This window comes from Apaloderma vittatum, unplaced genomic scaffold, assembly GCF_000703405.1.
Source record: "Apaloderma vittatum isolate BGI_N311 unplaced genomic scaffold, ASM70340v1 scaffold1568, whole genome shotgun sequence".
In the NCBI taxonomy this organism is placed as follows: domain Eukaryota; kingdom Metazoa; phylum Chordata; class Aves; order Trogoniformes; family Trogonidae; genus Apaloderma; species Apaloderma vittatum.
Window position 1 is genome coordinate 183,970 of NW_009728839.1, and position 27,553 is coordinate 211,522.

At 36.3% G+C, this 27,553-nt stretch overlaps 1 protein-coding gene across 1 annotated transcript in view; it reads right to left on the reverse strand.

Annotated features, from left to right (window-relative positions):
• Positions 1-27,553, reverse strand: part of LOC104277544 (cadherin-13-like) — a gene marked incomplete at its 3' end in the record, with an annotated part of 221,606 nt that overhangs the window by 182,983 nt on the left and 11,070 nt on the right. The window contains exon 3 of the mRNA XM_009874208.1: positions 590-706. Within this exon, the coding sequence (XP_009872510.1) occupies positions 590-706 (117 nt within the window). The remainder of the gene's footprint in view (positions 1-589; positions 707-27,553) is intronic.

Sequence of the window (27,553 nt, forward strand, 5' to 3'; positions counted from 1 at the left end):
AAGCTGTTTATCTGAAGTTCTGGAAAACTGGCTGTCAGACAACCCGTCTATGTGGTTGTCTGCACACGAGAAGAGCTTTCAACTTTGTCAGACCTTTGCAAACATCAAAAGATAAAACTGCAAACATCCGCAAAGACTTATTTTGTGTTTGGACACCAGAAATTAACTGTGGAATGACCAAAAGCTGTTTTTTTAACATATAATACCTTATGAATTCCTTCTAGGTCTTCAAAATAGAAACAAGATAATCCACGCTACACAGTAGGATATTCTTCAAAACATTCCTGGCCTAGGTTTCAGCCCCAGTCTAACATACGGATACACAGGTAGGCAGCACAGAGAGCAGCTCTATGAAAATGTATGTCTCTGGTTTATGTTTTTCACCAGAATGCCATGATGGTCACGTCTCCTATGAACAAAAAGCCATTTTCATCTCTCTACACAATACAGAAAAAAACAATCCTGTCTGTTCAGTTTTACACTTCTTAATTTTTCTGGGATATTACTACCAACATGATAGGTGTTACAAAATGTTAAGAAAAGTAGATCAATTAATATCAAAATTTGATTGAGTTCTTTGTTGACTTACCTTGCCAACAGATCTGGGGAATGGTGGTCTTTGATTTTCAGGAATTAATATTGGAGTCGCCAAAATAGCCCTTTTTTGTCTCGGAATTCCAAGGTTGCTTTCTATCTTAAAGATTTCCTAGAAAAAAACAACAACATACTAATTACAAGGAGTTTCAAAATAATTCTCAGTTATTATTTGCCTTCCCTGTAAAGGAAACCTTTAGGCAAAATTAACATGAGCTACCAGACTCTAAGTTTTCTATTACAGGTCTTCCAGCAATTAGTGACGACATATCAAACGATTTATTTAAATAATCTGTCATGTTACTGCACTTATTATAGTGACAGCAGGTAGGCTGAATTCATTTTGTATTCCTGTAGACTAGTTTTAAATCTAAGCAAGTGTGTCTACCATCATAACCTGACAACTAAAATCATAAACCTTAAACAAGATCCGGCTCACCTCAGATACCTGTACAAGATGTGTAAGAAGTCACACTTGAAAGGTTTTACACAATTCTCACATTTCGGGTTGTATCTATGTTTGATCACTTCTCAAGTCCAGGCTTTTAATCAATCACAACTTATAGAGGAATTTGCTGAGACACAAGTATTCCTGTTGCATTTTCTGGAGTATTTAGTTTGAGCTGATCTTCAGACAAATCAGCACTTTATGAGCTACAGAAACTCTTCATAGTGGCATCTGGCCCCTAGAAAACTCTGTCCATCACACCTCTGCCTTCCCTCCCCTCCTGCTCTCTGATCCTCCCTGCATAAACTGCAGTTTTCCAGAGTTCACCTTCCTTTTGCTTCCTCCTTCAGTTTCTGCAACCCTCTTCTCAAAGCACAGTTACTATCAAGGTCAAAACTGCTTCTCCTCATCTCCCAAAGCTCTCGTCTTGATCTACTCCCCTTTTAGAAAAAAAAAACCAAACCAAAAAAACCCACCCAACCAACCAACAACACTCTCAAAACCCCATATACCCAACAAACTAAAACATGGGCAAATTTGTAATGTGTTGGGAACTGTGAAACCAAACAAGATTTAGATCAGTATTATTCATTCAGGTTGTTATGACACTTTTATAAAAGAAATCATAGGCTGAATTAAATGCCTAATTCAAATAAGGTAGTTACGTCCTACAGATAGCGCTTTTCTCCTCTCTCTTAATGCAGAAACTCCAAAACCCTAAGTTTCTCAGTTCTGGAATTCATGCTGTTGTAATAGGTGCTGCTTTATTGAATAAGAAGAGCTCCATCTCTAGGTTTATTTTTATAAAACTGCACAGCTGAATGAGTTTTCTTGGTGGCATGATCTGGATATCAGTCTGTCAAGAACTTCCCAAGTGGCTCCTGCAGCTGCCAGTGTAGGCATCTCACATGTAATGGGTCTATCATCACCAAAACACAACAAACTGCAGCAAGAGAAACTCAGGTCAACAGTAAGCTTTAGTCACGATAAAGTCAAAGAGCTGTGAGAACCATGCAGACAATTTTGTCAACTTTCATAACTTTTTGAGGCTCACCCTGATAGAGATTTCCCATTTCTCCCAAAGGCTTTGCCACTTCTCTCTAATCTTTCAGTCCGCCAGCCACTTGGGTCACTATTTCTGTCTTTCAGTTCCTCACCCAAAGGAATTTTCCTTAATAAAAATTCATGAGGAAATTCAAGATAAAAACATCTAAAGTATCAAATAAAAAGGATAAAAAGGAAAGACATGAATTCTGTCCAAATGCAAATGCACAAAGCAGTAAACTTCCAAAATCACTTACACTGTAAACACAGCAGACAGTTTGGCCAGCATTTGTATACGAAATTTCTAAGGAGAGTAAAAGTGACTACCAGTATGTCTAAAAGGACAAAACTATTCTTTTGCTCAGCAGTAGCTGTGCTCAGCTGACCAGTTTTCACTCATTCTAATTCCTAACTTCACAGTTGCTTTTCAGCTCATCAAAATGTAAGGAAGAACTCTCAGATGCACGCTCTTTGAAAATAAGCAAGACTTTTGTTCGGATTTGCATCTCTTTGTATCATAGAATGGCTTGGGTTGGAGAGGCCCTTACCCAGTCCATCCCCCTGCAACGAGCAGGGACAGCTGCAACTAGATCAGGTTGCTCAGAGCCCCATTCAATCTGACCTTAAATGTTTGATGTTTCTTTCTATGGTAGTTTGAGGAGTAAAATGAATTGTCAGATTGTTCAATATCTAGATCTCTCCGTTTTGGTCGTCATAGACCCATAAGCAAAGAACTCATCACTTTCTCTCAATAGATTATCCTTACATTTTCCCAGAAGGTCCACAAACAGAAGAAAAATCTAAATTATATTCAGTGAATCAACACTGCAGTCATTAATACAAAGAAGAGAAAATATAAAGGAAAGCAGCAGGTTGGCAAGACTTAAAGCCTTCAAGTCCAGATTTCTGAGCAGCACTTTTTAACAAAAAAAAAAGGAAAAATACTATTATTTATTTGGGGTTTGTTTCTAAGGACAATTATACTTTTGCATGAAGCTTCTGCAGATTGGGCACACAAATGTAAGCACTTCTCTGAGTGTGCTTCACACTGCTTATTCATCAGATCTCACTGCCGTTAGTAAATAATGATTTCTTCATGATGATTTCTCTCTTTCTCATCACCCCCTGGTATCTAACAGCAATATGACTGGTTAAATGAATAACCAAAAGCATCACCATGGAATGCAAATAAACAGAAAGAAAGGAAAAAAGTACTTCACCAACATGTTTAATAATATGTGGTCATCATAATTATTTCCCCATTTGTAAAGAACAAGAAAAAAGAAAAAAAGTTTTGCTTAATGCCAATCAGCTGCAACTGATGGTTTGATCCTCAATGAGTATATAAGATAGAAGCCAAGGAATTTGATATTATACATGCACTTAGCATCTGGTTCAACAGTTGAAACACTGAAAAGATTCTCATGCATGGGTAGATATTTTGCACCTATAATAATTTTTACTAAATTCAGTACCATTTCAATGTCCACCATTTCATACCCAGTATTTTATATCTTATTTTTGACTTCATTAAATTCCCTTTCTAGATGTGGTAGAGCAATGCTTCAGCTCCCAATACGTTGATTCACTGCCGACAAGCATTCAGCAAAGCAACAAACACAGCCTTCTTACTTTTTCCAGCATTTGGTTCAGGCTTTTACTGAAAGATGGCACTCTGTCCAAGTTGCAGCTTCCCTAGTTCCCTTGAGAACTCTCTACTCTGCTTTGTTTCTCCTTCTCTTGACCAGCGGTTCTTGGGAGCATTGTGGTACTTAAATATCTGAATGGATGGCCTAGTCACTATCCAGTAGCAGGCACCATTACTCTTGGCAAATTTCATTAGAACTTGTCATGGGAATAAGTTGGCTGAATGCTGATACTGATTTGTCACAATAAGGGTTAGAAATATCACTAGAGTGGCAATCTGTATTCCACTATAGCAACAAGAAAGCGAGTTGAGTTTCTTGCCATTTACTTGTTTTTATATACTAAGCTTGATGGTATAAAATGGGGTAAATCCCAAATAAATAAAAAAAAAATACAAGTAATTGGATGCTCATTGCAAGTAAAATTCCTCTGAAATTGCAAATCGAATGTGGTATTCCATGTTATATCGTCCTTACTACAAAATGAGATTAGTAAAAAGATTAAAAAACTAAAACTGCATGCAGATCAACTTAAGAAATAATTTTCATGTAATTCTCAGCTGAAATTTTCCAATTGTGCGGTAATACTTTGTTGCTTTATGTATGTTATTTCTGTCATCAGAGCATTATTACCAGCAGTATTAATAGTTAATCATTTCTAAAACACACGTCAAAACAGAAAATTACTTTCTCATGTGGTTAATAATATGAAAAATATAAGAAACGTGCTGAAATTATGCCTGTAAATAAAAGAACAATTGTTTAAATAAATAACTCAATTAATAAAGTTCAGAATTGTAAAGATCAATGGCATACATACAACATCAGCTCAAAGGTAGTCTGTCCTTAATATCTGTAAATTTCACCCTAAAAATTACATTATATGCTTTAGAAGAACATATCTATCATGCTAACATGAATCGCGTATCCAGGCTTCCAGGCTTGCGAAGCATGGTGAGATAAAACATCTGGGTAACGGGTAATGGAAATTGCTGGTGGAACTTGATTTAATTAAATTGGGTGTTTCCACTATTATAATTGTTACATAAATAGAGAGGCAGATCCTCACACTGCCTAACTGACATACCCATTAACTTCATAGACACTTCGCAGTCTCGGTCTACAGCTTTGCTACCGTGCCATTCAGCTAGCTGTGTTATAGGTATTTTTATAGAATGGAGGTTTCTTTAAAGGACTTGAGAACATATTCCAAAAAAAAATTATTCTTGTTCAAATCATTCAGTCATGTGTAAATCATAACTATTTTAATGGTAATTTATTCTATAATATTTTTGTAATTCACATGTAACAAAATGTCAACTATTGTGAAGACAAATCTGCACATTTTCTTCGTGAAATGATACATTCCATTACCACCCCACACCTCTGCAGTATTTTTTGTGATGGAAAAGTCCTGGGGTTTTAAATTAACATTTCAAACTCTTCTTGTCATTATTTTGTGAGTGCTATTTTCATTTTGAACCATTTGTGAATCATCACCCCTCTTTAAAGAAATCTCTTATTGGTTCCACATAGCTCATGAAACATAACGAGGTGTCCCTTTTACACAAACAACTAAATGTGCTCTGACTGCCTGCATCTGCCAAACACCATTGCAAATACAGGCTTAAGAAATAAAAGACAACAGCTGACCTTATGCCTCTGTCTTCACCAGGATACACTAACAACACATCACTTATCACCATTAAAAATACTCTTCTCCTCCCTATCTCTACTGTGCTTACACTGGTTGCAAAGCAAACAAAACCAGACTGCTTGTACAGCATGCCAGGAAATATTCAAAATTGTTAAAGATGTCCCAAAATCTACAGTGCCTTAAGTAAACACAGCTTAAATAAGGAAAGCACTTGCTGATGCAATTGCCAAAGTATACAAGCCCTAAGAAAAGCGTTCTGTAATGAAAATTTACCTTGAAAACAGGGAGGTTTGGCTTTCTCTTTTTTTTTTTTCATTTAATGAAAGATACCAAACTGCTGTCGAAAATAGTACTAAGACACACAGTGGAGTTCTGAAGCAATTAAAAGCTTTCACAAATATGATCCTTTTGAGACTTAACCAAAGCCACAAGGAAGATGCATTGCACAGCATGAACACAAAGCCTTGCCTTCTCGCTCTTAACATTCCTACTGCATCCACTTAGCAGATTCCTTTCTTCACTTCTATTGGAGGAACTCAATCTGTAAGAACTTCCCTTTAACCCCAGCAAGCTACATACATGTTGAAAACACCTTGATTTCCAGAGAAAGAAGGAATAAGAACACACAGAACATATTTCAATTCTATGGTATGATAAAAGAACCAAAGATTAACCCCTTCGGTGAGGCAGTAACCTATATAAAGCCATAAAATTTGCGGATCAGAAGCAGACAAATGACAACTCCAAGTGTGAGGTAACACAAGCAGCATGAACAAGCTGTTCCACGCTTCACTTTTGGGATATAAGAACAATTTCTAATACAGCAAATTTATTGCTTATGTAAAATAAATCCTATTCATAGTAGAAGTTGTTCTACCTTTGAAAAACAGATTTCTGTGTCTTGCTGCAGGGCAGCCAGCTATAAGTATATGGAAGAAAACTAACACATTTTATATCCATGTTCTGGATTGTGCAAGTGCTATGGAATCCATTGCATTATAACAGTGCTACACAAAAGCAATTTCATGTTACCCTAAAGTAATAATACTATATGTTAAAGTCATGTATATTGTTTAATAGACCTCATGGCTGCAGGCCCAGTCCCATGTCTGAGTGGATGCATAAAACACACTTCTTCCTACCCCCTACAAGGCTCCAAGCTGTGATTGCAATTAAATACTCAGTTCTATTCCTCAACAATTTTTAAAGCTCTGTTGCAACATATTCCCTGTTATCCCTCAATTTCTTAATCATCTTCATTTCCTCAGCAAAACAACCTTGCTACTATTTTCTGAACTCTGCACTACTGTTCTTCGGGTGCATCCCCTGCATTCCAGGTAACACCTGGTCTCAGGTCTCAGTGTAATTCCACAAGCCTTGTTTTTCTTCAGAAAATATTAATTCCTTAACATTCATTTTGAATTTGTTTCTGCTGGACACTGATGATACAACTTAATCAAAACTGATGCAACCGCAAATTTGCACTTTTGTTTCCAGAAATACTTCTTTTTTTTTAATACTTCTGTGCTTTTTTTGAGCAACATCTGTCTCGGCATTACCACTCCAAAGCTCCTCTCTTTCACCCATCTTTATCAGATAACTAGTTCCAATCTCCCATACTGCAACAGTGGTGGTTTAAACTCATTGTGCATGGTATAAGCAGCAATTCAAAATGCAGGACAGCAGAAAGAGAAACCCCTTATTAAGCTACCAACAGACCCATGGGTTTCAAAGCTTCCAGGTCACTGTTTCTCAGTTTAAATAAAAGCAGGTCTTTATTTAAAATGAGGATTAATTCATGTCACATTGGACAGATACACACATTAAACATTATCTCTTCCTTCTCTCACAAGATAACCTGACTGAGCAGAAAAACATCTTATTTTCTCACACCATAAAATTCTTAGGGGTTGGACAACGAGGAATCCAGCCTTTGGACTGAGATTTCACAACATGTAGAATGTAAATGACAACACAGACACTGACTGTGTGTCCTACAACCCTACCCTGTATGTTCTGGCAACCTGAACTGCCCATTGTGCTTTCAGTTGGACACACCCAGATCAGTCACACTCTTTGCACAGATCACACATACCAGACCTTGTCGTGGGTACTGCAAAAAATAAGAAAAAAAAAAATTGGAAATTGCCTGTTCCCTCATGCTGAAAAACAAGACTCCTTTATTAAGAATCTGAGAGGCCTGTTTCTTGCTGCAGTAATAAAGGACAGTTTAAGTGGGAGAGAGTTTCAAGGCTTTTCTTTCCATCAGGACTGGTACACCCTTGCACGTAATGTAATGATGCAGTTATGTTACATTAGACTGCACACCAGGAGTGCCTTAGGTTTAGATCAGAGATCTGCACAGCAAAAAAAGGTCTGAATATATTATGTCTTGACTGTGCATGCATGGTGTTCTACAGAGCTCGTATTTCCTACAGAGGAGGTGCCAGATGGACAGACGAATTGGTAGTCTGTGACAAAGACAAAATGCCCACTTAGATCAATGCAGGCTACAGCAAAACTCCTCATCCACCAAGCTTGACTTGAAATTTTGTCGAAAGAGCTGAAATGTCAGTGCATTAATCCACTTCACCGTTTGGTCCAGCTACTCAGAACTAATTAATTAACAGGCATTAACTGAGTCCCACAAACTTAATACACTACAATGTGTATTAATCCACGTCACAACTTGAGCTGTATTTTTGCTCTTTGATACAAACAAATTAGCAGACTGCAACTATCTGATACCAGAAGCTTAATTCTATTCTATGATATAAATAAAGAGACAATGTTGTAGTGTCTTGTGGATGGTTTCTTATTACTACCCAAATGGTACTGGAGTTGGTACTGGATTGACTGCATTTTTCAAAGATGTTATTTCTTCCATCCATACTGATTCAATTCAATTCAGAGGACAATGTCACTTAGTTCTAAACTTTTCATTAGTCTGGACAGTCTCAATACCCACATAGTATTAGTGAAGAAGACAGTACAAAAGTAAAGTCCTGACTTAAATGAGAGGTATCTAAAAATTCAGGTGCAATAAAACAACATTTAAGTTTTTGTTTAACTGAAAAAAACGTTTGAAAAAAACCAGTAATTCATTCAAATTTTACTTCCAGATCAAACTTCTATAAAACTTGTAAAATACGCTAGTTAGACATAGCAATGTTGTTGTGGGTTTTGCCCTATCTCTTTTGAGATGGGAAATCAAAGTTCAGCTTTTTTGCAGAACATTTCCAAAAAAAAAGTGAAACATGCAAGACTAAGACCCAGACATAGGCTTAGAGATCTCAGTGGATTCTCACATTTCTCCTTATTCACATGTGGCAATTAAGTTCTATTCAGGAAATTCAAGAGTGTACCTGTCAGGAATCAGGAGCAAATTAATTGCTGTGCTGGGACAGATCAATGATTCATGAGCTGTAACGTCAAGTTGCTAACAATACTAATTGCCACATACTTCAGAAAAAAAGAGCCTAAAATTGCAGGATTTATAGTTTGCAATAGTTGGAAGGTTTTGTCCCTGCATTATAACTGCTTAAACTAAAGTTGAGTACAGCTTTGCAATACAAGTGACGTTGATAGTTCAATACTGTAGATCATTAAAATTTATATGTTTGGATCTGAACATTTTGCCCTAACAACCTGCATCCATGGTAGCACAGAAATATTTATACTCCCTGCTTCATACTTGTTGATTTTTAACTGAGAGTCTCCATGGGATAAGAACAGCCAGCACCTACACAAACACCATACAAACAGGATTTCTTCAAGTTCTCTGGCCAGTAAAAGACAGATCCAGCCTTACTACCAGTCTGCATGTTATCTGTTCAACAACTCCACTGTTATTCCTACTGACTTTTTTTATTTTTTTTTAAATTGGTCATGGGTTATCTACTTTGAGTTTCTAATCCAGTGTCTTTCTGAGAAATAAGCGATGTGTTGAAAAACCTGAGCTCTAACAAGAACAGCATACTATCCACCCCTTAATTTTTTTCATATTTCATATTTTTTCAGTCCTGTCAGAGAAGTTTTATTTTTATTTATACGCATTGTCTTCCTCCCAAAGCCACTGAAGTCATTAAAGTCAGACCTGTGATGTCTGCTGCCTTTACTGACACTTTGGAATTTAAACAGAATTCTAGAATTAAAAACCTGAGTTCTCACAGTGTGAGCTAAATCAGCAAAAATCTCTCTAGTCCTCATAATTATCCATCATGCAGTTAGCCCCAGAAGAATCTTGACCGGACTGTATTTAAATGGCATTATGAATTCTTAAAATGAATTCTTAAAGTGAATTCTTCAGTTCTTGTCACACATGCAAAGTACAAATCGTCTGCTTCAAAATGTGACCAAAGACCCATTGTGCATATCAGACTATGCACAGCATGTTGCTTCTATGAAGTGCAAAATTTCCAAGGAATGTAAGAGATGTAAGAAAATTAATTCTACCCTGTGTTATTCAACTTTGCACTATTCTCTTTGGTATATGAATGTAGCACTGCAACAAAATCAAACTGTCAGCTTAGTGCTTAAGGTTCTGGTTGCTATTGCCTGACCATTTCAGAGCTGAATGAAGCACGGTATCAATTTCTTGGCTTAAAATAGATTTATTTTGCTGAACTTGTCTCACAAAGACAGGTTAATAAATTGTAGTATTCATAATTTGATACATTTTGGGCTCTGTTTCAGTTTACAAACTGTCCATTAACAGACCTTGAAATCTGTGAACAAATAGGTTATCTACCATTATACGCAAGTTTCCCAGATGAGTAATTTTTGATCTTCAGATTGCTCAGGCAGTTGCTTAGAAACATTTGTCTGTATTAGTTACACAAGTCATGTGGTATTATTTTTTCTTTTCAGATTGGATGGCTTCTGTGAATAAGCAACAGAGCATGAAATGCAAATTTCATGATATAAAATTCAAAACTCGCTTTTGGCGACGATTTGATTTATTACATTTACAGCACAAGATGAAAACAAAAAGGTTATCTCTGTGATCTGAATGACTTGACGGGGGAAGTAATGCCTGGGCCACTTGGAGAACTAGTGGCATAAATTGCAAATTCTAACAAAAACATTAAAAAAAAAAAGAGAGAGAAAGGAATTGCATGGAATCAGTGGAGAACAGGGCCTATGAAGCTTATTTGGCTGAAAAGACCACTCACAGAAACACAAACCTGATAAAGAATAAGATGGAAGATTGAAATAGACTTGCTATGGAATGAACTTGGACCTGTGCAACAATTTATTTCACTTGTTATCTACACAGAAGTTATGAATTTGCCTTCTATCGATTATTACTTTCCATCGATTAATACTTTCCTACATTTAAAGCATAGGCAGTTAGGTCAGAAAGAAATGAAGATTCAAGTAAATTATTATTGGCTTTTTTCAGAATTTTGAGCAAGCAAAGAAAGAAAAGCAAGTGGTCTTAAAAGTCATATTGATAGTAACGACCAGGTTTCATTCCATAACGTAAAAGTATTCCTTAGTATTTGCTTGTAGATTACATAGAAATACTGTGGAATCTTTTCTTTTTCGGTTGATGCTATCAGTATAAGAAATATTGATACTCATGCCTTTTTGCTTCATTTAACTTTGTAAAAGAACTACTTGTATTTGCCTAAGTGTTTCTCCACAGACAGTAATGATTTTTCTTCTCTGTTAGATACGATGATTTATAACAGCAAAAAAAGCAAATATAGAATTATTCTAGCAGAGGCTGCTTCTTTCAGTTGAAGAGAACCAAATACGGTAAAACTATGTTACTGAGCACACTCTCAGACTGTGATCCAGGCTACTTCTGCAAACTACAAAACTTACATTCAAAATGTAGTCAAGTCAGGAAGATTAAACCAAACAAACTCCGAAGGGAATTTACTGCTGAAACAATGGAGAGAAACTTAGAAGACAACACTATTTTTTTCCCAGTAAATATTTAAACATGGACTGCAAGGGCTGGTGGACAATAAAACCATTTGCAAAGAACAAAATCTATCTGAATTTTTGCTGAATTGTAATGCCACGTTGGACTATAAAGGTAGCGGGTCTGATTTTTAGTGACACTTTTGATAGTCAACAAGGATACATCTCATCCTATAACTAATTAGGTAAAGTCTCTGACTAACTTTCCTAATACTCCTTTCCAAGTCAGCAGCTGTGCTAAAAACTAATGCCAGGAGGTCCCAAATGAGAGTGAGCATGCCTAGCTGCTGAAGCCTGACATCAGTGCAAAATATTTGTGCCACCCACGATTTAAAACAGGCTTAGTGTAGGGTGGACTAGGGCTAACCCATGATTAAGATCAAATTCTTCTGCTAGCAGAAACAGCATTGAGTTAATGTGAAATATATATGCCCAGTCCTTGCTTACTATTTAATGGCCTATCTCATAAATCCTAGTAAAGGCATTCCACTAAACCAGCCAGAAGCAGGGTCACTTTCTGAGCATTTCCCTCAACATTCAGTCAAATGCCGTTAATGAACTATTAAAACACTAAATATGAACTTCATTAGAAAACAAAAATAAAATTTATGATTTTAGCACAAAACAGTCTTCAATAAACCTTTTTTCTTCACTGCACTCATTCAATATTTTCATAAAAACTTAAATATTTCCTAAATATCAAATAATCGCTTTTTTTTTCCTCATTCCTCTCTCTAACATGCATCTCAGTCAGATCATGCTCATCCTTTTTTAACAGTGTGTTGTTCCCTTCATAGCTGCATACAGAAACTTGCTTTAAGGAATATGAGCTTATAAATCGCCATCCTTTGCCTGTCTCTTAAATAAGGCGGAAGAAAAACCCAACCAACATCCTGAGCTAAGATTAAAAGCTGCATTCATATTAAAGAATGGTGTCTTTTTAACCATTGAAACTGAAGCTGTAGATTATTCTCTGCTGATGAAGTACTACAGGGGGCAAAGAACTTTTTCATAATGAACATTGCTGTAAAACAATTTATCTACAAGAAAGGAAACAAGTTTGTATAATCCATTTATGGTTGATATGGCTTTAAAGGAATTTGCTATATAAATATATCTCACCCTAGGGAATTCCTTTGCCAAAATAACTAATGGACATGCTTGAACAACTTTAACACTGATAATTAATAGGATTTTTCAGTAACACAACGGACAATGACATCTTCCCATGTACATTAACCATCTTTCCAGTGAAGAAGCAATAACTTGCAGACTCCAAAAGCCAAAAACATCAGTAAGTAGAAAAATAATTAACTTATCACTTGCAGAAATGCTAAGTAGGTGACATCTTTTAACAGATCATCAAAAGGTGTTTTATAGTACTTTCTTAAAAAGCTTTCTGTAGCTCAGTAATTATCACTTCAGAAATCTTAATTAATAGTTCATCAATTGTTCAATGGACGTTTCTAATATTCTGCTAATCATGCTGGAATGTTTGACTAAACATAATGAAGTACCATTATGCTGTTATGTATTTAGCGAGCAATCACAAGTTATGTTTTAAGTTTAGGTGTCAATATTAAATCATCAAGAAGAATTACCATAGGTAACTTCCACAGTCTTATCAATAATGCCTTGCCAACTACAATTCCATAGAGACTTAAAATTTACAGTGAACCTTACCTGCTTTTGTGGTCACATAATTATTTTTATTATGCTTTGTGGCAATGTTGGCTGCCAAAAAAGGTTGTCCTAAAATCCCACTGTGACAAAAATCAATTTCCAGATGCAAATGAGGGTGCCATAGGTGACATTTTTCATACCCAATAAATTGCCTGTCTGTGGCTTTGAACTAATGGACACATAAACAAGAGAGATTGGTGCCAAGGTATTGCTTTATAATCTCAGCAAAGTTTTATGAGAGTCATGCTACACACCACAAAGAGAAACTAGAACAGAGGGAGTGGGCATGAACAATTTGAGGAAACCTGTAAGAATAGATATAGCATGCCTTTGTTTCATTCTTTTCCTTTTTTTTTTCCTGAGTTCCAATTTCCCATCTATCTGCTTTTTCCCCCATTCTTTTTAATTTCAATGTTCTTCATGACCCATTCCGTCTGTAACAACTTTTACCTCATTATTATTCTTCATCACTCCTTTGTCCCTTACCTGTCTTCCCAGTTCTTCTCCTCAAAAATTTGTGTAAACAGAATTCCTTCCCATTATTCTTTTTTAATTCAGTAGACATTTTTTCCTTTTATTTCTATCTCCTTAAAGTGATAGGTATTCCTTAGCAGGGAAATAATTCAAAGCTACCTGGCTGTAGCTGACTCTGCAAAACCAGTACGAAGAGTCACTAAAATAGACCTCAAAAACTTTGGCATGTCCTTCTAAAGCAAGATGTCCAGAGGACAGCATGAAAACAGTTTATCAATGCTATTAAGAATCTATGTATTTAGCAACTAAATACAAGTCAGATTAACCACGCTTATCTGGGCATCTGGGTAATGAAGCAGAACCAGCAGGCAGGCATCTCAGTGACAGTTCACTGATGTCTCAGGGACCCAATGTCCCTCTTCAGGCACTGGGTCCACATGAGACCTCAGTGGAAATCTGCAATTTCAGACTCTTTTACTGTTTTGTTTACTACACAGTTACAGTGATTGCAACAGACTGCACTCAGACAGAACTTTTATTCTTCTCCCTCCCTTTTCTTTTTCTCTGAATCACAAACACTTCAATTTTTGTATTAAATAATGAAGGAATATAGATTAGATCTGTGCTACTAAAACTCTGTACTTGCATTACAAACCTATTTCAACTTTTTCAAGAAAGTACAAGAAATACAGTAAAACTAGCATTACCTTTAAAAACACGACCCCACCACTCACGTTAGATATGGCTACACTTCAATAACATGAGGAGGTCTGCATTTGCACGAAGCAAATAGCAGGGGTTTTATAGGCTTGTCTGAAGCTCATCTTCAATAATCAGAGCCTGCAAATTTAGGTTTGAAGCCCTGAGAGGTATTTACTCTTGTAATAAAAATAGAAACATGATAAACCCAATATTTTTATGCTATGTTGATAGTATTGTTTCCAACGAGAGCTGAAATGAAAGATATGATTACATAATAGTTTTTCAAACCTCTTCAAAATATTTAGGTAAAGTTCAAATCTTTAGCTTTTGAAACTTTAATCTTGAAATAAAGATCAATCTTTTTGTTATTTCACCTTTTTCTCCCGCTAGGAAAACATGAACAGTAATAAAATGACAAAGAACTGAATTCTGCACCCGACTTATCCTCATGCATATCCAGTTGCAAGACCAAGAAAATAATTATGGGAAAAAAATTCAAAACCACCCTTTTTCAACCTCTCATTCTGGCATCCTTGATAAATATTAGTACTGCTGCTGGGGCTCCTTAGTCATGTTTTCAGTTCTGTTTGTTTCAAGGTAGGAGAGAGAAAAAGGTATTTTCTTTTGCTGTACATCTATCTCCCTCCTCCTGAAAAATGAGAGCTCCCTTTAAAGTCAAAAAACCAATGCACCTTGACTTTGCCTGTCAGCATCAGCCCCAGAACAGCTTCTAAGACCATGCAGGCACAACTTCAAAAATACAGTTTTAAACTTTTGTTTATGCCACTTGACTGGCTGGCCAAATGCCATTAGTGTATTCCCCAGAGACAACAGTTTATTCCCATTGCCACAGCAACGCCTGGCAAGACTTGCACATGGAATTCCGGGCAGCATACCACAACCATCTCCACCCTGTTCCTCTGAAAAGAGAAATTATGATGGAAAGAATGAAACATACTGTTCGCTGCCTTTTAAGGTCACCACAGAAATTTACTTCACAAGCTAGCTAACATCTACAGCTTCTCTTCCTTCCCTCATTTCATTTCTTCATGGTCTTGTAGACCCCCGCAAGCATTTAGAAAGAAAATCCTTAATTGCAAAAGTCCACAAGTGACTTCTGTGGCCACATTCCCAGACCAGATTAACTATCTGCACCACTGCTGGCAATTCAGAAAATGTCAGCACCAGGTGATGATTTTATCTAATGAATCTACACCACAGAAGACCATCATAGTCTGCTCATCCTCTACGTGCACAACAAGTACACTATAACAGATGCGCACTGGTTAATGCAGATCTCACTTTTACCCTGTTTTGCAGTTCCTCCTTTCTGGAAGCAGCGTCAAGCTGTATGGACAAAAATCCCCACCCATAAACTACAAAAAAAAATCTAGGATTTTCACCTTTTTCTGACACTGAACTAGATTTGACCAGATCATAACTCTCAGCAGTCGATGATACCAATCATATAAAACGTGACAAAATACATATAAAACCACCTAAAACACAAAAGAAAAAACTACTTAGATACAAGATATATTAATTGAGAGTATATTAGGGGCAAAAGATTCACAAAGAAGTATAGTGAAAAAACTGCTGAGAGCTAGTTCTACAGTCGTGATTCTTTACTTCTACTGTCCAAAGCTATTAATTTATACAAGGTAACTTAAAAATAGAACATATAATGCAGCATAGTTTTATGAACCTCTACTAAATGTAGAGCCCTAGGGCTCAGTTTACTTTCATTATAAGTAATTGTATTCCACATGTAAATATTAAAGACTTAAATATACTGTGATAAATGAATTAGGACTTGCTAATAGGTTTATACAAACGGCCCCCTGTTATGTCGCTTCTCCAGATAGTCTACTTTGTTGACAGAGTATTCCAGTTTCCCTGTAGTGAACCATTATAAGCAATTGTATTCCACATGTAAATATTAAAGACTGTGATAAATGAATTAGGACTTGCTAATAGGTTTATACAAACGGCCCCCTGTTATGTCGCTTCTCCAGATAGTCTACTTTGTTGACAGAGTATTCCAGTTTCCCTGTAGTGAACATGAAATGGTCACCTAAGGAAAACCTTTCATAATTAGAACAAGGCAGGTGTGAAACCTATTCCTTGGCTTATCTATGGATTCGTAGCTGGAGTTCATTAACTTGTCAGCACTGATTCCTGTTGAATAGGAAAATTAAATGAAAAAAATGACATGCAAATCAATATCAACTGTTAAGTCATGTTCTCATTTAGCACAGTGTCAGATATGAAATACTGAGAATTAAACGGAAAGTTTTCAGTGGAAAAACATGCTTATTGTTCCATTTTTTCAATAAGATAATTACTATAGTAAATTAAGATAGTTGTCATTCCAGAATAAGAGTTACAGCACGATAAAAGTTAAAGAAAATCTTCCACACCCTATTTTTATTTTCAGGTATTTTTAAAAATTACATTAGGCTTAATAAATTGGAGAGTCATTTAAGAATATATAAATCATGCTAATTAGTTGGTACAAAAGTTGTGTAGCACATCCAGAGAGAGACAGAGAGATACCCACTGAAAGGACTTCCACATAACCCAGTATTATACCACACGTAAATCACTCTATTATCAGAAGGAACTACAAATTGGTCTTCATGGACATGTGAAATGATAACAACAGGAGATCAAAGGTCAGATGAAATTTGCAGGAGACAGCAACAAGGCAAAGGCAAAGATCTGTTTGTATATCCTGATAAAATCTGAATTGCTTATTACTGTTCTGTAGAGAAACAGTCAAAGTCAGCAAACTTTACCTGGTAAACTGCAGGACGCATCAAGACCTCTAACATGCTTCCACATGTGCCCCCTGAAGCTGACCTCAGATGTAACTCACCAAGTAAGTGGCTTGGAACAGAGTTAAATCAAACAACCAAGTGTAAGACCCATAATTTCAAAATGCTCTACCAGAAAAAGGTAAAAGGTCTCTATTATCCTGTATCTGAATACCTTACCTTTAATATACTTCTAGAGTATCTCCATTTTATACACAAAAGTCTGAGTCCAAGAGGTATAAAAGTGAAGACTGTCAACACTACATCTTTTCCTTTTGTCCAAAGTGTTTTGTCTGGAAGCAATTTAGGCAGATGTTATCTTTTTACACATATAAACAAGGTCTCAAAAGCCACAACTTTTGTCAGTTCTTCTATATTATTGTAGTGAAATAAAGAAGAAATAATGCAAATGTAGAATATTTTTGCTCTGTCCCTTGCTTTTCCAGAACACGAACCTTTAACAGTGGAAGCTGAAGTCTTATCTTCCTATTGTCTAGAGTCAAGATTAATTTCCCTCACTTTATTTTCACATTTTATAATTTTAAAGACTGGGTCTTAATCAAGTCACTTATCTAATTCACAATTGCTCTGAAACACATTTTAAATTAATAAAATGATCCTAAATACAGCCTAATGCAATAAGCCCCAACTAAAAGAAAAGACACAATAATTACTACCAGTGACAAGTAATTGGGAAAGCCATTAAACAAAACCAAAATAATTTCTCCCTCCCAACCCTCTAACTATCCCATATTTTTGTACCTCTATAAGATAATTACGTCCCTCAAGTAAACTAGCTACTTTTCTGTTTAGTAGGCAAATATTAAAGGAATTATTTCGCTTTTATACTCCAAACATATTTCCCATATTTTTCCTCTAATTGAATTAAATACGACATGTTAAAGCAGGAAACATTTCCATTTGAGATATAGGTGATTGAACTTTTCTGGCAGATTTTAAATTTATTAAACATCATAGAACTGAACAGAATCTGCCTTACAGTGTTTACAAATCTGAGACATAATTTTAAAGTAATTATAGTCAATACACAAAATCTGGGATTAAAAGCCACTGAATAAGTACGAAACTTCTGAGATCCTCTAAAGAGCTACTTGATCAAAAAAGCATTAATTCTGCAGAGATTCAGCTGAAGGCACAAACAACATTAAAAATAACCGAAGAAATTTGAGGTTGTTTTCCTGTTTCATAGACACAAAATATAACCAGCATAACATGACTGCCCACTAGCATTATGCACAATTAATATTATATATATCAACTTGATGCTAACAGTATGCATTAGAAAGGCCCATACCATATGATAGTCCCACTAATACACTCAGTTTTCCTGGCAATTAAACAACATGGAAGCACTAACAATTAACACCAAGGCCACCCTCAAATAAATTTTCATTTGGACACTCCTCAGCACAGATTTATGAGTAGATTCAAAGCTCATTAAAGTCAGTGGAATGACTCCTATTGACTTTATGGGGATTGCATTTGGTGTACTGCTTTATGTTTTCCTGTGACCTTTTTAATGCATGGTTTTGTAAATAATCATGCCTAAAATCAACACTGTAACTTAAAGCTTCAAGTCTTACCTCATATATATGTGTAACTTTGTCAGCAATTGCTTTGAGTGTTATAGATTTGAGCCAAATTCAGAGCCAAAATCTTCCCCGACTTTGACTTTTAATCTTTAATCTGAAGTTTTAACATTCTCCCCTTTTACGCCACTTTAGTACACGATTTGAGTGTCAATATGAAGCATAACAGACTTTTGACTCTGATGACCATATCACCTTCAAACGGATGGTTGTTGGGATCGGGGAAAGAGAGCAAACCACACGAGGACAACACAGTACAGCAGCACAGAGAAAAAGCTGTCTGCAGATAACAAAAATTGCTCAGTACCCAGCTTCAAGCATTACTGATAGAACAACCAGCTGTATCAATTTTAAGAGTATGCTTTTAATTGAATAGCAGGAACGCAACTTTGTTGAAAAATTGACACATATTGTTCCCCTTTTTTATTAAAAAAATGCCCACCTATACATACTCCAACATTATGTTTTTCAAGACAAAATTGTAATGTATGTATTGAAAATAACATGTTTTGAAGTCTCACTTGCAAGATATCCCACACTAATACATTAGTAATATTTCTACAGTGATAGATGGAATCTAAACACATGTGAACGTTTCTAGTGAACTTCTCAGTATGGAGTTCAGTTTATGATACAATTAATGACAGTAAATGAATTATTCTGTAACTGATCACTGTTGACTGGGTCAATACGAAAACAAATAAAGAAATCCTAAATCAAGAATTCAGTCTAAGTGCTTTTATTTCTGTCAGGCAATTCTGTTGCAATGAACTGGTAGGATTACTAGATGCCAAATCAAATGCAGAATGCATAATAATCATCTCAGTCTGAGGCATGATTTCATAGTTTGCACCAAGAACAGCAATAAGAACGGAAGATCTGGTCTTAATAGTCTTTTTGCCAGATGCTGCCACGCTGGAGCACAATGTCTCAATACACCTGGTCCTGCCAGGGATTTTGTCTACAGACATAGTATTTCAGCAGTCGTGAACTCCCTATCAAAAAGAAATGGTAGACTTTTTATTTCATCATCAGGGAAAAGAAAAAAAGTCACAGGTATGAGAATATTCTTCCTGTGTAGAGAAGAAACTGTAGTATTTGTCAAGCAATCAGGAACTTCGAATTTACTGGAATTTTTGTGAGTTTAACAACATCCAAAAGAAAATTATAGGCCTCATAAGAGCACTCAGGTGCCTTACTTCATAGGGGCTGACGTCCTATTTTATCACCACATGGCTGTGCTTGACAGAAACCCTCTGCATTTTGGTATAGCCTTTTAAACCAGAAGTAGTGCAAACACAATCAGATTTTTTACTAGCATTTCTTTTTTGGAGAGGTCAAAAAAGTCAGGTGATACTTCTGTGTGCTAATGTCAGTGCATGTATAAAGTCATCAGCAACTCCTAGGACAGTTCAGTACTTCACAGGATCATATCCTTGAAATCCTCATACAAAAAAAATTCTATATGAATATCTGAGAATTAAAGTTTGGCACAGCCTTCTAGATTTTAAAAATCTTGCACTGTCACCTTTTTTCTGCGTGATTAGAGGGTAAAACTTTATACAGCACACAACAGTGTTCAAATCTGTAAAAAAAGCCAAGAGCAAAAAACCTTCACAGATATTCCACATCTTAACATAGAAGATCAGATGGGATCTAGAAGAATAATAATTTATATCTTTTTATTTTGAATAACTCATAGCTTATCATCATTCAGTATGCAAAGTGTATAAATCATCATCTGATAGATATATTTTACTTTTTTTTTTCTAGTAACTCCGAAAAGATGCTGGGCTCCAGAAAATCTCTTCAGTTATACATTTGTACTCATACAAGATATGAGTGATTTGAAGATAAACTTCACATACACACAGAAAAGGTCATGTCACACAGGTCATATCACAACGTTTGACAGAGACCATTTAAAAAAAACCCAAACTCAAAACCATTCGTCCATACTGCCGTGATGTTAACTGTAGAACAATGGACTTGGTCATGTAAAATATTCAGTAATTCTTTAGTGTGATTAGTACCACTATAGAGGCAAACATACTTTAAATGAAATATTTAACCTATTTCTGATTGACGATGCAAAAAAAAGGCCCCTCTTAGTAGAAGCTCCAGTATTGTACCAAGATCGTACAATTTAGTTCACAAGATGACCAGTACACCAAGAGCTATATCCAGCTCTCATTTTAAAAGGATTATAGTCTATCCTTATCCTAAAAAGCTGTATATACTAAATCCACGATTCATTTATATCAAAACCACAAGGTAAATCTAGAGATAGAAAAGAAACGAAAGACAAAATGATCTCAAGATAATTTTCTGCTGAATTCAAACATATGCCAAATTGTCCAACAAGTATTGAATACCATCAACCACAGGGGTGTACACTGACTTGCAGGTAAATTAAAGTGTATCTGTTCATGGTAGTTTGAACAGTTACTGACTAAGCTACAGTCGTGGCGAGATTGTTAAGAAACGAATGGTAAAATTCAGTGTCCTTTCCCGCTAGTACATCTGTTTGCCAGCCACCTGAAATGATAACTCATCTTTCCCATAGTAATGAAGGACACTGAGGAATTTTAGCGGTACCCAAAGTATTAGCAGTGGCCAATTACTGTACATAGCAGTACTACTGGCCTGTTCAAATCGACCTGCTGCCCCTCTACTCTCTTCCCATGTAAACTCCATGCCTAGATGCCCTCTCAGCGAGAGAGGAAGATATATCAACCTCTAGGAAAACTATTTTTTTCTAAGATGGATCAACTGCTTAATGCAAAGGTTATTCAGTTTGAATTGGTGGTGAAATAAGAAGTGAGGAGTTGGATGATTAATAATTCCAAGACGACAGTAAACATTAGCAACGTTATTTATTATGGAGATGCCAAATGATATTAAGCTTTAACTCTGTCATTCTTATGCTGAATACCTCTTCAACCTGCCAAGTTATTCTCAGAAAACTAGCTGTAAAATAAGATTCAAAGGAATACTACTAAAAACGACAGAATTGTGATGATCAACAAACCAGGAATTTTAGGTCCAGAAGGAGCCATCTGTCCTTTCAGTGGCAGAATCAATTTTTGGGGGAGGACAAATGTAGATTTTTATTCTGTGACGCTCCATTAAATGCTTAAGATGTGTTCTGAGATAGGTGTTACTATAATAACCATAATAAATGTTCTTTGCAGGTTTGTGAATACCAGCATGGAACAATTGGGGCAATCATTAGGAATGATTATTGATGTCTCTGATGGGGAGAAATGACTAAACTCTTACTCAGGAAACCATCTTTTCATGTGAGTAATTTCTCCTATTATGGCTCTCTTTCAAACCCGCTCTGTTTCTGGAAGCTGATGGAAAAGCTTATAGTGGGAAAACACCAGTAATATTTCACGTCTCTGACACAAAAAAGAACCTTGAGTTCAGTTTTGAACACAACTTTGTTCTCCTATTGGAATTACCTCTGTTCCTTAATAAATCTGAGCTATCACTGGTGAAACTGGGGTAGTTGTCACAAACTGACTGCATCATTCCCACATGCTGGATGAGAGAACCACGAAAGAAATGGACAATTTTTCTTCTGCACCAGAAGTCTCACACATTCTTCTGGTTTTTGTAACATCTCTTGATCATCATGTATTTGAGGACATTAAGGATGCATGGCAATTTTAGTATCATATACAAATCACTATGTCATTTTTCCAAACCGCTTATTTAAAAATTACTCTGTTCCCATCCTGATGTGAAAAAGTATTATAAAATACTTATCAACAATAAAGGTATCTATACAAATACCTCTTTGTACAGAGGTATGTATATAGACAGGCACACATATATTCTTTCTCTGTGTACTTAATAGTTGCACTTTAAGGATATTACAGGATGAAAGCCTCTTTATAAATGAAAGATATTACATATCCTAAGAGACATCTATTTATCCTTTATGATCTTGCTTAATGTTCTACTAAATCATGCTTAGCCTGTTGCTTTCTCACTTATATCCTAATTTACCACAATGAATTTTAGATTTAAACCTTTTCCAAATGGTTCCTTTAAATGTTTCCCACATCTCTGGCACAAATTCTCACACAATTCTATCAGTATCTAGCAATTAACACATAAAATTGGCTTAGTTTTCTCTGTATCAGAATACTTTTAAGCTGGACTCAGAACAATAAGAACTTGACAAAAAATAAAATATGTCAATGCACGATGGATCATCACTCATCCACAAAATTTAGTGATTCTTTTTTTTAATGGATACAGGACAGTTAGCATACTAGATCATAACAAGAAGCTAATTCAGTTCAAAATGTCTTCGCACAACTTACCTGCCACTCAAACTCCCATAAAAATGGTTTAGATGCAAGGGGTAAATAGCTATTTTCTTGGGACCCTGCACCAAGGTGAATCTTGGTTCAGATAAAAGACTTCAGCAATCTTTGAAAAATCTCCCTCACTGAGATTTATGGAAGTTTTGTCATTAAGTCTTATGGATGAAGGATATGACCTAAGTGTGTTTTAAATGAAAACACAATAAAACTGGTTTCATTCCTGAACTGCAATTCATTCTGAGCTTCCACCAAAAAAAATATATTACACCAGAAGCACACTGAGCACTAGCAAATGTCCTGTGGATGACACTTGCTACTGCAGAAACAACTAACCAAGAAATCTAAAGGCAGTTTAGGGCTGAAAGGAATCACGATTTTAGATGTTTTTAATAAAGTGCATTCATTTAGAATATTTTTGCCTGTCATTTTTCACTAGCCTGTTATTCAGAAATCATCTTCTTTCATCTTTGAATCACTGTTAAACATATTCCATACTTGCCTCAGCTCTGCTTGCTACTGAAAAGCACAAAGTCCCTTTTCCTGGATAAATACATGCCTGCTTCACATAAAATCTGAATGTAGATTACTCATAGAGAAAAGCACTGAACGTTCATAGAAGCTAACACCTTCCTGTTTCACAGTCAATTATTCATGTTTCCAGTCTATAAGACCATTTTTCTCTCCTTAAATAACCAAGTACTTCTCATTTACATGCTGAAGTTGCTCACTGAGGGAAATAGGAGGAAAGCTAGCCCACACATTTGATCCAAGCATTTATATATACAGTGAATAAACTTACAAGACACACTTTTCCAAAAAATGAACAGTGAATTAATGAAAACCACCAGTGGCTCATGTTCTTTATAGTATTTACTCTGGTATTCAACACAATATGTAATTGTTGCTATGGCAACTGCCACATCTCTTGGCACCATAATAAATCTCAGATAAATGGATCTTTGTCAGAGCAATCTCCAAAGCCAGTGTATATGAAACCTGCATTTCTCTGGTGGTGGGAATCTGCAGAGTTAAGTTGGAAGTATAAATTCAGTCCAGGCCTGAGGGAAAGCACAAGCCTATCAATAGTGGTCAGGCTCTGCTGCTGAGTCGAGTCAAAGGGGGATCATGGCTATATATGAAAAATCTTAACCTCTGTGCACTGCCAGGGGACTTGCAGGCTCGCTCAGAGACAGCCCCGCAAAGAGGTACCAGAGTCACATCCATACGGCAACGTCGCACAGAACTCCTGCTGCAAGGGTTTGATCTAAAGTCTGCTGGAATCTGGTTATTTCATCAGATTTTGGATCAGGCTAAAGGATAAAAAAGGGAAAGCAGGTGACTGGAATTTCTATGGAAAACAGCTTATTTCACTGGTTAAGGAATTTTCTTATATAAAAGGATCTCTTTGTCATTTCCCCAACAGTGAGTGGTCTGCACAGAGGATTTTTATAAAAATATAGCCAAAAAGACAGCTAACTAATACTACAGAATGGCCCATTGATAAGAACAAGCTCTTGCTTTCATGACATTAATTAAGATGTATTCTGTGAAACCTGCAATGTAGCACTGCAGACTTTAAAACCAAAAAAAAAATTTAAAAATTGCATCCTTTCAGTGGTAATTAGAGCAGGGAAAAGTCATTTATCAAAATACCATCAACACACAGGTATTAAATTCTAAAATTGCTTATATCTCCATGTTTTGTGCATGAATTCCAAGTTAACAGGCGTTTGCAGTGCAGAAACAAACAAAAGTAAAAGAATAAGAAGCTAAGTATCTAACAGCAAGTAAGAACAAGAATAAGAAGCTGATTATCTAACAGCTAGTAAGAGAACACTACTATGTTAAGCTTTTTGCCAGACTGAACACAAAAGTTAGTAGGTGTATTTTGTCTGTTCTTTAAGAAAGCCCATCTTTATATGCCTGAAGGACATCTTCGTAACCAAAAGCAAAACATCTCCACATAGCTTTTCTGAAAATGGTATTCTATATACAATTCATAAGTGTATCATAGATATTGATGTACTTCTGTGACTTACTCTATTTTATGCCTTAAAATTAAATGCAAAACACGGTATTTTATTTATGCAGTGCATTACTTTTAGCAGAGATCACTATATGCAAAATTTAATAATAGGAAACACTTCTAGCCTGGTGTGTCAATATCTCATATGGGAGTCCATCTTTATGCTTTTGCACAGTCATTTTCAGCCTATTTGAAACTCTATTCCAAATAGAAAAAAAAAAAATGCTAATATACATTAATGGGAACGATTGCTTGCTGTATCAGAGAGGCTGATTCTTGATCTTATTTTTCCACATAAATTATTGAACTGCCAAATGACTAAACTCAGCTATTTACTTCATTGCATGAATATTTCTTCTGTGTGAGAATCCTGATTCATAACAAGATTATTGATCCTTTATCATTCACTCTCAAGCAAAAAAAAAGCCATACATGTAGGATTTAAGGCTCTAGGCACTTTTTATCTCATATCAATAAAATTTGCAATCTCTGTCCCGCAGGGACACAGCAAAAAGACACAAACAAGAAATGCTAACGTTTAAATCCAAGGACCTTAGTTTCATTTTTTCTGTTTGATACTTTTAGAGGCACAGGCATAAAACAACGTGCACAAACACATGTATCCGGGCAGCAACTTGGCAGCAAACAGAATTCAAGTCTGCAAAGTGGCTGGGAAAGTTTTCGGCCAGGCTGCCTCTCCCGGCCCTGTTACAGTAAACATTGCAGGATACTGACACTGGAAAAAGCAATGGTTTGACCGCGGGGAGAACAGAACCAGCATACCTGACTAGCCCCCAGTCATCACAAAGCAGACTGGACAGAGTAGCAGGACTAGAGCAACTTCATTTCCTTCAATCTGAGCTGCTGCTAGAGATCATTTTAAAATTTGTCTATAACATGCTGTCTCAGGGTGTGTTCCTCATTCTTTTCTTTCTTCTATTTCTTTTCCATCCAGTGGCTGAAAAGTGTCCTGAGGGTTTGACAGTTTCTATTTAATCATTTCATCCTCTGTATGGAAGACTGCTGAGCACCATACAGCGAAGTCACAACCAGCCTGGAATTTCTGAGTATCTGCCTGCCCTCTTATCCCTTTGGTGCCAGACTCCTGATATCTCTCTTGCCCCCTGACCCCTCACTCTATGTCTGTGATGCTGTAACAAATAAAAGTTCTAAATAACTCTCTTTGCTGGGAAGGGAGGGCAGGGGGGGAGCAAGCTGCATTTTGTCAACACACATAAAATGGCTAACATATTGTTTCCCAGGGTTTTCTTTTGGCTTCCAGTGTACTAAGGAAGTAATTCATTAAAACCACTATCAGATTACAGAGATGGAGAAGAACTAACAGACAACTATTTTATTTAGCCTTGGAAGACACAGTTCAACTCCCAGCTTTCTGCCTTTTGCAATTCACAATCTCTTAAAAGACTCTACTAGAGAGTCTTATACTTTCTGTCTTTCACAAAACTAGATTCTTTAAATAGATAAATAAATCCATTAATGTCTAGTCAAATGCTAATATGAAATTTCCAACTTTTGATTGTCCTCCTACTTTCATAAAACAAAGCAAGGATCAAGCAATGCATGAAAAATAAGTTAGAAAAAAGTTATTACTGCTGATCAGCTTGGTCTGTTTGTTCCCAGCCAGGGTCTGCAACTGATTTATTTTTCCACTAGGGATTTTAAACCTTAGCAATTCTATGAATTATTCAGAATGGACCCAAAGTTCATTTTGGGAATCCTCAGTGATGTCTTTCTCTAATATCACAAAGCACTCAAGCCCTGACTGCGTGAAGGAGTGTTAAGCAAACATTGAGCAAAGCAGAGCACGAGCACGGATGTGGATACCTCACTGGCACTACTCCATAGTGAATGCAATCACGAACATCATTTCCTTCATTGACCACTCGGATTGCCTGAGGGTAAAAGCATGTACACACAGACAACTATTAAAAAGATGACACACTGTAATGTTACACCTTCCATAAGCCTGTGACAACTCTTCTGTGTACTCATACCCCACATGCCTCTCAAAAATGACAGTAGCCATTTTGCGAACACTCCCCTCTGTTAAGACACACAGAAATCAATATATCTGGCCATAACCATAGGAGGAAAGGGACACTAACAGCAGGCTGCAGAAAGCAATCGAATTGCAATCTGATGTACGGGGTTTTGCTCTCAATAGCACGTATGCATATCTGTAGATAGAGCTAATCATGGCTTTTAGGGTATTCTGCAGAAACATCCAGACATCTGGAAAAGCAGCAGGGCTGTATCTGCTCTTCCGTCACTAGACCCTGCAAAAGATTCTGTGATAAGAGAGCAACAGCCAAGTTGGGAGATGACATTGAGGAACCATCTATCTTCTCATAACTGTCATCATGGACGTCCTTTCATTAAAAGCTGCAGGCTCTGCAGATCTAATATGCTTCTGGCAGAAGAGTTCGAAAACATACCCTTCAGACTCAAAAAAAAAAAGAAATTAAATAGTAAGTGGTATTCCAACAGCCACTAACTAAACTATAGCCATGTATTTAGTTTAAATCAATCCCATAGGACTGATCAGTGAGGCCAGCTGG